Here is a 12,067-nt window from a genome sequence, read left to right on the forward strand (position 1 = left end):
CGAGCGTAGTTCGGACCAATAAAGGATAAACAATAATAAACATTTTTTCAATTTTCATATTAAAACAAACTGGGTTTCAAAGGTTTAAAGATGACCTACAAACTTGAAAATCAAACAACCCGCATATTCTAATCAAAAGATTTACAAACTCAAAACAAATGGCCAGCTTCCTTTCTCCGTTTGACAAATGCAACCGAACGGTTATTTTTTTGCAAACGTGGCCCCTCCAAATTTCACATGAATTTGAGGCCGGGAGGATTATTTTATGACACTTTACAAACTTGTCCATTCTTTTACGAAAATAACCTTTCGACAACTGAAAGATACTCTAAGGCTATTTCGGCAAGAACGGTTTAAGACACGGCCGAAGTTGGCTCGACTTATTTTTGACTAAAAATTCAAACGGTATTCACCTAACCGCTGACTCTTTGTTTTTTTTTTCAAATTACAATGAAAACGTGGTGTTGCAAACACGGCCCTTTAGCGCCTTGGGGACGAAGATTTTTAAGGCTGTGTGGGTCAACTTGACCAAAATCCTAAACATGACCCAAAAGTGGCTGTTTATGCAAAGTCAGCCTTCCGGCTTTCCTTTCGGGAACATTCAGATATTTATGACATAACAACATCACCTGGCTTATTTATGACTCTTTTTATCGTTTTTCAAATTAGAAAACTCAATATTGCAAACACGGCCTTTCAACGTCTCGGGGACGAAGATTTTTAAGGTTGTGTGGGTCAACTGGACCAAATCTTAAATATGACCCAAAAGTGGCTGTTTATGTAAAGTCAGTCTTCCGGCGTCCCCTTCGGGAACATTCGGCTATGTCTCGATAAAACAGCGTCACCCGACTTCTTAGAAATTTGACATATATATTTTTGCCATTTGTTTTTGTAAAAGGGGAAGTTGGACATCACCCGACTTATTTATGACAAAATTAAAAATCTTGCCATGTTTTTTTTTGTTTTTTTTTATTTGTTTTTGGCTTTTTTAGCAAAAGGGGGTTGGACCCGATGAGGGTTGCCTACGTATCTCACATCCGGTGAGAATCAAACCCGCGTAGTTCGGGCGGTCATTAATAAGTAAATGAACTAACATTTTTTTTAATTGGAATTTGTGAAAGAACTGCTTTAAAAGAACAAAGGAAGTATTTTTTTTTTGATTGATTTTATTTTTAAAAGAAAGACTTGTAAGAATTACTTTTCTTTTGATTTGAACTTTGAGAATTGCAAAAGTAAAAGGAAGATATTTTTTGTCTGAATTTTCATTTGTTTTCTCTTATTCTAAAGAAGAAAGAAAATATTTTTTGGAATTTTACCTTTAATAAAAGAAATACTTCTAAATTTTTTGTTTTTTTGAATTTTCTTTTCAATTTTGAAAGAAGAATCAAAATATTTTCGGATTTATTTTTTAAACGAAAATATTTTTATTTTTATTTTTATATATATATATTTTTTTTGGAATTTTACTTTGAATTTTCTTGGCAAGACAAATACTCTTTGCAACAAATAAAGATATATATATATATATATATATTTTGGAAGTAAAGAAAAATACTTTTTGGATTATATATATATATATATATATATATATATATATATATTGGAACAAATAATAAAACCACGTTCAACGCACGACTTGTTTTATTTTTATTTTTTGGCATTTTCATAAACAAATAAAAAACTATTTTAAAAATAAGACTCTTTTTCATTTTCATTTTCATGACAAACTATTTTTTTTCTATTTTTTTTTTGAAAAACAAACAGAACAACGACTTTTTTTCTTCTATTTTTCCTTTGGTTTTCATTTGGGTATTGGTTTTTTTCAAAAATAAACAATCAATTCCCTAACCGCTATTTCTTTTTTTTCAATTTCAAAATATTATTCTTGATATTCACAAGCCAGTCAACATACAAGTCCGAATCAAATAAATGCGCAAGTAGTAGCAAGTAAGATGCATCAGGATGGTCATTTTCATTTTTTGGTACACCTGTCCTAGACAGACCCAACCCCTGTGTTGAGCCTCCAAAGTCAAATGCACGTGATGCAAACAAACGTTCCTACTAGGGATCCGGCATGAAGCTGAGTTATTCTAGGTTCATAACCTGGGTATTTGTTCTAGACTGTGTACCCGAGCGGACAACTCGAGTCGAGGAGGGGGCTACGTACCGGGGACCCGCGGGGTCGTCCGGCTTTGTAACTTGTCCGGCCTCTTTCTTATTTCAAAGGATGACACTAACAGAATAGGGAGTCTCGACCAGCGAGCTTCTCCCCGGAGGTAAGAAGAGAAGGGTTTCGGCACAGTTTATATACAGTTCAAATAATATCAAAGCGGTAAAAGCATCATTTAGCACATTAGGCATGTATCATGTAACAAAATCAGATAAAACCAAATATAATAATTCATCTAAGCTCGAATTTCTAACCCTGAACCAGTGGTTCTGGGTTTTAATCCCCAGCGGAGTCGCCAGAGCTGTCACACCTCCTTTTTCCGCCCCCGCGAGGGTACAAGGGAGTTTTTTTCAATTAAAGGACAATCGAAACGGGATTTATTTATTTATTTCAGAGTCGCCACTTGGGAGATTTAGGGTGTCCCAAGTCACCAATTTAATCCCGAATCGAGGAAAAGAATGACTCCATATTACAGTCTGCGTACCAGAAATCCGGATAAGGAATTCTGTTAACCCGGGAGAAGGTGTTAGGCATTCCCGAGTTCCGTGGTTCTAGCACGGTCGCTCAACTGTCATATTTGGCTTGATTATCTGATTTAATACAAATATGAACTTATGTGCAAATTTTAACTTTTTACCGCTTTCATAATTATTATTATTATTTTTTACAAGGAATTGCAACGTTGTGAAAATGTATCTCGAACCGCGTTACAATCAATGTACCCGTGGTCGTCGACACACTTTGACTCCGTTGAGATTTGGATTTGGGTCACATCAATGTGCACCCGAGTTTAAGAAAATTAAATTATTAAAGGCGCGCCTAAAGCGACTAGCGTATCATCTACTTTGGGTAGGGCCGTGGAATTTTGCTAAACGGTCCATCCCGAAGTCTAAGAAATTTAAAGCAAATATTTACTGAGGGCCCCGCGATTTTTGTATTTTTCGGCGAGGCTCATCTCATTTTTATTTTTAAGGATAAACCTACAGTGACTACATTTTTTTCTATTAAGTTTGTCTCTAAAACAAAAGAAAATACCTCAATTAATTACATGCTAAAAAAACATAACTTATTAGTTATTAGTTTACGGCTAATGTGAATGGAAAATTGCGATCGAGTTTGTACAAAGAAAAATTGCTTTCATTCTATATTCTATTATTCAATAATACTGGAACATGAGATTGACACACCATAATATCAAAAACAAATTAACTAGTATTTGATTAATTTAAACTAAAATTATTAGATGAAGAAGTTATACATATGCAAGCCCATTACTCATTAATTAATCGACTACATTTTTATACAAAGAAAGGAAAATTATATTCAAACACAAATCTAAACAGGAGGGATTCAACAGGAACAAAGCCTGATTAATATTTCATTTCGCTTCAAGCCGAGAGTGTACAAATGTGTACCTGGAAATGACAGTACAAGAAGAAGAAGATCAGCAAAGTAGTATGTAACACAGCAACATACAGCAGCAGAAAGCCCAACACAGTAGCTTCAACACCTCAGTCCAGAAATCCCAGCAACACGGAGAAAACTAGTAAAAATGGAGAAGACAAATAGTGCGGAAATCTCTCTTTATTTTTTCTTTCTAGATTTGAACTCTCTATGGTGTTCTTCCGCTCTCAATATTTCAGAAAATTTGTTTCTATCTTTTTTACTCTCTCCAAAATGAATTCTGTCCTTGTATATTCTGTGTATCCAGAGTGTATATCGAGTGTATACTTCTCTCTCCGCCCCCTCTTTTCTTCTTCTCCTTATCTAGTTTTTCCTCTTTTATCCCCTCCTTCTTCCTAAATTTTCTCTTCTATTTATAGCAAAATTTTCGAAATTTTCAGATTTGTTTTTTTATTATTTTATTATTTTTTTAATTAAAAGAAATCCCACTTACAAATTGCTTTTATTTTTTTAGAAAAAGAAATCCCACCTTTATTTACTTTTATTTTTAAAATTCCAACTTTAATTACTTTATCTTATTTAAAATCCCACTTTTTATTTTTTTAAAAGAGAATCTCACTTTATTTAACTTTTCTTTAAAAAACAAACCACTATCTTTTCTTTTTCTTTTAAAAATGCTACTTTCAATTACTTTAAATTTTTTAAATTTTCAGATACCTTTATATTTATTTTTTAATTCCAACCTTCTTTTACTTTTAAATTTTTTAAAAATTTCCACAAAACTTTTTATTTTTTTAAATTTTCTACATTCTTTTACTTTTTTTTAAAAAGAGAATTTCACCTATTTTTACTTTTATATTTTTTTTTTATTCAATACTTCCCTTTTTCTTATTTTTTTTAAATCATTCCCGAAATTATTATATATATTTTTTAAAAAAATAAAAATAAAAATAAAAATAAAATAAAATATCTTCGGATTTTTTATATATAAAAAAAAAACAAAAAATAAAACTATTAATAGTGATAATTCACCTTTTATTTTTTATTTTTTTGGTTTTGTTTTGTGTTGGACAAAAATGAAGAAGGGGTGTTGGGTTAATGGAGCGGACCGGGTCGACCCGGTTTGAAGTGGACCGGGTCATGGGGAAAGTTGGGCAATTATTTGGGCCTGTGGTTTGAAATTGAAGAAGTGGCCCAATCCGATTTTTCTTTGTATTTTTGTTCTCTTTTCTTCTTTTATTTTTCTAAAACTAAATTATAAAAGTACTTAAATTATTATTAAGAACTAAATTAAGTTATAAAAGCGCAAATTAACTTCCAATAACAATTAACGCACAATTAAGTAATAATTAAGCATAAAATTGTTCATTTGGACATTAAATGCTAAAAATGCAAAAGATGCCTATTTTTGTATTTTTTTATTAATTTAACAAATAAACATGCATAGACAAACATACAAATAGTTACACAAAATATCACAAAAATTGCACACCAAGAAAAATTATTTTATTTTTGAATTTTTTGGGAGTAATTCTCATATAGGGCAAAAATCACGTGCTTACAGCTGCCCCTCTTTGCCCGAAGACACGAAGGGTTTTCGTGCAAAGATAAAGCGAGCGATTTTTGCCCATCCGAGTACTCCGTGTGAAGCATTTTTTGAAAAAGATTTGACCGAACCTTTGCTTCAAAGGTTTCCTACATATCCTGGGCTAAACAGGAATCAGGTCAATGTAGTTCGGGAAGTCTTGGTAGCTGGGACTACCATGGGAGAATTTACCTTTATCTTCACAGTCCAAATAATGTGAAGCAAGGAGAAAATTAGTAAGTTCAATCATCGAATAAAGTACCAAGATATGACCGACACTCTATTTCATTTTTATGAAAAATATTTTGGTATACCTGATTCCATAATATCTTTTTATAGTGCCACAAAAGATTTTTAGTTGACATTCTAAATTATGGATTATTGTATGCAAGAACTAATTGCTTTGATCTAGTAGGATATTTTCAGATGCAAAACTTGCAGGTAACAAAGTGGACCGAAATAAAAAAAATGGCATGGAGATTTTTAATATTCTCATGTCATGAAAAGGATAAATGACTTTCATGAGAATGATTCCATATCCTTCTCTTTGGTGATATGATCCCGTATCCTTTTTTTGGGTGGTATGAATACATGTCCATTTTTCTTGACTCCTGTATGCATTAATATGTTGTTTTCTTTCTAAGGGTCTTAAGTTTTGTTCAACATTTTTGAAAGTTTAATATTTGTGGATAACAAAAGTTTTCTTAATCATTTTAAATCATCTAGCAATTTTCAAGTGACTGCGTGCAATTACACATTCTTAGTTGCTAAATGATGTTTTGAACAACAAAATCCTGTGAGCTTTTTTTATGAATTTTTGATATTATGAATTAAATAAGTGATTATTGAGAATAATTGCTTACATAATTCCTGCAAGATGATTCCACCCTTTTGATGATGACAAAAGGGGGAGAGAATAGTTGGTTCAAAACTTTCCTTGCAAATGTTAAGATAAGTTGCATGAAGGTAGGGGGAGGATAACTGAGTAACGCATAAAGTGAGGGGAGCCTTTACTTGTTCCATCATTTATACATTGAAGAGATAACTTCAGGGAAGTAACCAATTTATCTTACTTATCTCTTTAATGTGTTTCATTTGATCTTCTTTGATTAAATTTTCATTTTTTGTACTCAATGGTTTGCCATCATCAAAAAGGGGGAGATTGTTAGCCACAAGGTTTCATAAACTAATTTTGATGATATCAAACCAACATAAGATTTAATCAAAGAACATTTACTTGTGGTAAATTTATTGCTATAGGTTTATTATGGAAAGCAGATGGAAGAATGATGGTTGATTTACTACAAAGTTGAGGAAGGAAATATCTACAATGCATACTACTTTTATGGAGTATATTATTTAAATTTATTGGGATGATTTACCTTTCTAGAAGAGAAGAAAGTTTCAAAATGTATCAAAGAAGATATAGAAAATAATTATAGAAGATCTTTAGAAGATTGGTACAAGAAAAACAGAAGGAAAGAAAATCTCTGTCGAGAAAATTAAGGATGCGTTTTGAGAAGATCCAGTAAAGTTCAATCAAATGGAGAAATCAACCAAGAACCGGGTGAAGTTGCAGTGTTTGCTCCATTAAGTATACTGGAGATTGAAGTTGTGAATATTCCCAAAATGATAAAGAAGATATTTAGTGGGAAAAAGCATCTCACGAGGGATAAAGAAAGAAGGTGGAATTACTTACTATCATTCCTTATTACAATCAACAGGGCACTTAGTTACTTATGCTTCAAAAGGAAAAGTCCTTCACAATATAAGGAACAACACAATATATGGAATCACATTCGTATAAAGTGGTCAAATATTCCATTACGTGAAAGCAGATATGGAAAACTTATCCATTGAAGGAAGATATCAGGATGCATGGTTCTCTTCATGTAAGAAACAATTTTGTTGTAATCAAAGAATTCTCTTGTGCCATATAATCCAGTAGAGGACCAAGGAAGGAAATTCAACGGGCTTGAAAGAAGACTCGACAGTCGTCCAGATTCATACAGATTTGTCAAGGAAGGACCAAATTCATTGTACATCTCAATGTTGGAAAGGAAGATTGAGTGAGAGTTCAAAAGGAAAGAAAAGACTGTCCAAATTCAGAGAGAATCTATTGATCGCTTTACTTAAGGAGAAATATATCCTAGCAGTAATATTTCGGAAGAAGGGATAAAACCAACAATCAAGGAATCATCAGTATTGGCTAGCTCCAGACAATAGCTATAAATAACAGAATGCTCCAGTAAAGAAGCACCAGCTTCGCAGACAACTTTCCTACTCTTTTTATACCTTAGTCAAGCACTGTATCCTTAAGTTTACTAGTGTCATAAAAGATAGAGAGAAAGGGAAAAATGCTGAGAGGTTGTGTCATTGTTTGTTTCTTTGGTGAGCGAGTGAAAACCAAAGTGTCGTTGTTGGTGAGCGAGTGAAAACCAACCCTTTGTTCGTTGTTGGTGAGCGAGTGAAAACCAATCTTGTCAACGTTAGTGGTGATCGCTGAAAACTACTAAGGTTGTACTTATTTCAATTTACAAAGAGATCTAAAAGACAACACTCTTGCAACCCAAGAGGACTGGATTAGGATACCTCATTGGTTCCGAACCAGTATAAAAATTTCTGGTGTCATTTACTTTATTGCTCTCATATTATATTTTGTTCCTTTACTGTTTGTTGTGATTTACACTGGTTTAAATTGAAAGGACTAACAATTCTGTGTAAGCTGTCTCCGTATCAGTCGACTAAGTCCGTACTATAATCGACCAAGTTTTAATAGGCACTCAATTCACCCCTCCCCTCTTGTACTTTCATATATTGTGTTCCCTCGGCACCTTACTAAAATTAACAGAAAATGTTACTCGATATTCTCTAATGAAAAATATCATATACATTTCTTATTAATTAAAGACACGGTATATTGCAAAAAGGTAAAGCCTAAAACATCATAAGATGAGAAGTACACTGGAAGGATGGACAATGCAAAGTAAAAGTAAAGGGGAGAGGAGAGTGATGCTTAGCAAGTTTGATGCCATTGAATCACTCTTGAGAAGGCTGATACGGAGACGCTACCAAGTAAAGGTTACTCTTTCTAGCACAACTTGCTCCATCCGACTCAGTCATGTCTAGGTCACTTGGATTGATTCCAGTAGGGAGTTTCCAATCGAAATAATATAATAATTGAGCTAGTGGCAAATAAATATTAACTATACCAAATGATATTCCAGGGCAAATTCTCCTGCCACTTCCAAAGGGAAGATATTCAAAATTATTACCAACAAAATCTACAGAGCTCTGCTCATATCTCTCAGGCTTAAAGCTTTCTGCATCATCCCAATATTTCGGATCTCTTCCTATAGCCCAAACATTAACCATTACTTTCGATTTCAAAGGAATAGTATAGCCATTTATATTTGTTTCTTCCCTACATTCTTTTGGAAGCATAAGTGGAAGCGGAGGATGGAGTCTTAAAGTTTCTTTAATGACTAATTTTAGGTATTTCAACTTTTCGACATCATTTTCATCAAAAGTTTCTTTCCTACTAAAGACTTCTCTTACCTCTGCTTGAGCTTTGGCGAATACACTTGCATTCCTAATCATTTCCACCATGGCCCAATCAATTGTGGTTGATGTTGTTTCTGTTCCCGCGGCAAACATGTCCTACATTTATGAGCAAGTTACATTGTCAAATTATCTCATGTGTGTTATTTATCTTGTACAAACTCCTTGACCAACTTCTACTGAAATATTCAATTAGCCTATTTATCTAGACTTGTGCTACTAAATACTAACACCTAGACCAAAAGTATTTCTTCATATGTATAATTAAGGAAATATTATTTCTTGTATCATAATATTTTGCTACTCTTTTCATTATCCTAGAATGTTAAGTTGTGATGGCTGACTTAATCTTTTCATTGTACTTTCCAAAAGTGTAAATTCCAGCTTTATGAAAGCATCATTAGTAGTCATATTTGAAAGCTAACTGAATCGACTCTCTCTAAGTACCATAAATAATTATTGAATAGAATTGATGCAATTTGAAACTTGTGGTTTTAAATATACTATAATATCATGTGGTCTTAAATGTATGCTAAAATAATACTCCTCGCGTTCAATTTATTATGTAAAATGAAGTCTTTCGAAACTTGTGGTTTTAAATATACTATAATATTTGTGTGGTTATAAGACTTTTAAAACTAATAATCTTAAACATGTTAAAAATATTTGTTTAACCATAAAAGTTTGTCATTAAGGATAAACTAGAAAGTTTAAGTTAATTTATTTCTAAACTTAGAAAGAGAAGAGGTTAGTTTTTCGACAAAAAAAATTGGATTTGGCACACTTCCAGTACAGTAACCCTCCAGTTCCACCAGTGTGCATCTAGTTTAATGACATCTGTTCATTTTAGATCTAAGGGTCATGAATCATTTAGACTAAACAATCCCTTAACCCTTGTTAAGCTAAAAATTGGCTTGGTGGGTTAGTTTCAAATTGAAAAGAAAAAGTCAGCTATCTGAAAATCTTGTTAGAATTTTGTTAGGTTGGAAAGAATGAAATTTATCCATGTTTTACTTTTATTTTTTCTTCACATTAGCTTCAACAAAATATTTTAACAATGCAGTTGTCAAGTACAAGAAACACAATATAGTCCACTATTTGGTTTCTAAGAAATACAAAAAGGTGTAAGAACAAAAAAGAAACTTTTACGGTGCTTAGGAAAATAATATTTCATTGGAAGGTAGGGATTTTGGGAGAAGAAAGTTCAACGATTAAAAATTTGAATCATGAAAATAAAAATTCATCAAAAAGGGTTTACTGTTACAAATAATTCAGTAACCAAAATGGTGAGATTCTCGCCTTTTATATACAGCTAATTGTAAGGAAAGGATAAAATGTGAGGATTTTTTAGTTTTAACCATGGTTTAAGGTTTGGTTAGACAAATAGAATATTGGACAGATGTCATTATATTAGATATGCACTAGTTGAACGGAAAGATTACTAAACTGGAGGTGAGCCAATTACAAAAAAATTAGGGCCACATAAACAGGAATAAAGGGACTAATTAGAGAAGACATTTGCAATACGTAGTACTTACATAAATAATAGCTTTGATGTTGTCGTTGGTGATTGGAAATTGAAAGCCTCCATCTTTCATAAGTCTTAGTAGTACATCAATTAAATCTTCACCTCCTAATTGACCACTGAACTTGCCAGTTGCAAGGTTTTCCTTGTGCTCATTTATGACATTATCAACAATGGCATCTACCTTATGGTGGAGATTCATAGCTTTAGCCCTCATTCCAGTAACCACATGAAGAAACTTTAGTGAAGGAAATATGTCAGCCACATCAAACCCTTCCAGTAAGGCTGTAACATTTTTCATTACTTGTATAAATTCATCTTGCTCCTTGAATACTGTTCCAAATGCTGATCGACAGATTATAAAGCTCATGAATAGAGAGATCCTTTTTGTATAATTAACTGGCTTACCAGAAGATGATCGAAAAAATTCAACAAGACGAAAAACTTCATCTCGTCTAATCGAGCTAAATGACCGAACATTTTTGGTACTGAGCACTTCCAAGACACAAATTTTACGCATTTGTCTCCAGTAATCACCATAGGGAGCAAAGGCAACATCGGAAGAGTCATACAAGACAATTTCGGCTGCCAAAAGTTTTGGCCTAGATGCAAAAGCGAGGTCATGAGTTTTTAGTACTTCTTTTGCTATCTCAGGTGAAGTAACCACAACCACAGAAACTTCACCTAGTTGAAGGTGCATAAGTGGTCCATATTTTTTAGCTAAATCTCTAAGGACACGATGTGGAAGTCCACCAACCATATGAAGCGTACTTCCACGAATAGGTAGTTTCCATGGACCTGGAGGCAATCTTTTGACTTGGTTTTTTGAATTCATCCATTTCTTTAATAAAAAGAGGAAGGATACAAAAAGGAAAATGGAAACTAAGTCGAAGGACATCATTTTGGGGGTGAAAAGAAAGGTTTATTTTGTTCAATTGGGTTTTCAAGGAGTTGTAGCATATGCTCTTTTACAGAGTTTTTGTTTTGGTAAGAAATGGGATTTGTGGTAAAGACAAATATGAAAGATACATTTTACCAATTTTTGTTTTTCTAAAGTCTGATCAAAACAGTAGGTCTTTGTTTATTTCCCAGCTGAGCTTTCTTCTCAAAAATAATTTAGCTGACTTTATGAGAAAATATTAGGTAAGCAATTTAATTTTAATGGACAATTTATTGTGGACCCGAATATGAAATTATATTTGTTATCCAAGCTAGTAAACTTCTAATATAGTAAGCAATGAAAATAGATAGGAAGACTGTCAATTGCAGCTACAAGAACCTTGACTTCAATAAAGAAGAAAAACAAAATAATTAAAATATATTATTTATTGAAGAAGTGGCTGTGTAAGAAGGGAGCGGCTCCGCTCCATTAGTGCTTGCTCCAGTGGTTATCAATGTATGTTTAGATTAACTACATGTGTCCAAGTGAATCTTCAAAGGATGAGATTCTTTTTGTGTTTACCTTGAAAATGATAATAACAATTAGATTTTATTTTGTGGTTCTAAAAATATGTGATCTATTTTTATGTTAATTGTTAGGCAATAAATGATAAGTGAAAGATTAGAAACAATGAGATAATAGCTTGCACATAGTATAATAATCAAACCAAATGGCTGGAAATCGGAGCCTCAAGCTTGTGTATATACGGGGCCTCGAGGTCGAGTCGGATGCCTTGCTAAAGGCAGTCGATGGATGATTAACAGTTATGATAAATTTAATGGCGGCTCTTTATGACTAATAATGAGCAATAAATGAAGAACGATAAAATAGAACACGATGAATATAAGCAATAAATATAACACTACAAGAAAAACTGCCTTA

The 12,067-nt window shown here is 32.8% G+C and overlaps 1 protein-coding gene across 2 annotated transcripts; it reads right to left on the bottom strand.

Moving 5' to 3' along the window:
- Positions 1–3,285: 3,285 nt before the first annotated feature.
- On the bottom strand, positions 3,286–11,293 carry LOC104223240 (premnaspirodiene oxygenase-like). Of its 2 annotated transcripts, XM_070156287.1 has the most exons (3): positions 10,259–11,293; positions 8,718–8,819; positions 3,286–3,585 (listed from the first exon to the last, which is right to left on the bottom strand). In XM_070156287.1, exons 1-3 carry the CDS (start codon positions 11,144–11,146, stop codon positions 3,559–3,561), a joined length of 1,017 nt encoding a protein of 338 aa, XP_070012388.1. In that variant the 5' UTR covers positions 11,147–11,293; the 3' UTR covers positions 3,286–3,558. The 2 variants fall into 2 exon arrangements, with proteins under 2 accessions (XP_070012388.1, XP_009772938.1); XM_009774636.2 differs by lacking the exon at positions 3,286–3,585 and having other exon boundaries at positions 8,027–8,819; positions 10,259–11,235.
- Between the last annotated feature and the right edge of the window lie 774 nt (positions 11,294–12,067).

The sequence above is a fragment of the Nicotiana sylvestris genome, chromosome 9, assembly GCF_000393655.2.
Source record: "Nicotiana sylvestris chromosome 9, ASM39365v2, whole genome shotgun sequence".
In the NCBI taxonomy this organism is placed as follows: domain Eukaryota; kingdom Viridiplantae; phylum Streptophyta; class Magnoliopsida; order Solanales; family Solanaceae; genus Nicotiana; species Nicotiana sylvestris.

What these genes read in the sequence shown, in the direction of transcription:
- LOC104223240 (XM_009774636.2), bottom strand. Translation starts at nt 11,146, where the DNA reads ATGATGTCCTTCGACTTAGTTTCCATTTTCCTTTTTGTATCCTTCCTC. An exon ending in ACATCAAAGCTATTATTTAT is followed by an intron (nt 8,820 to 10,258) that starts GTAAGTACTACG and finishes TCATAAATGTAG; the next exon opens with GACATGTTTGCCGCGGGAAC.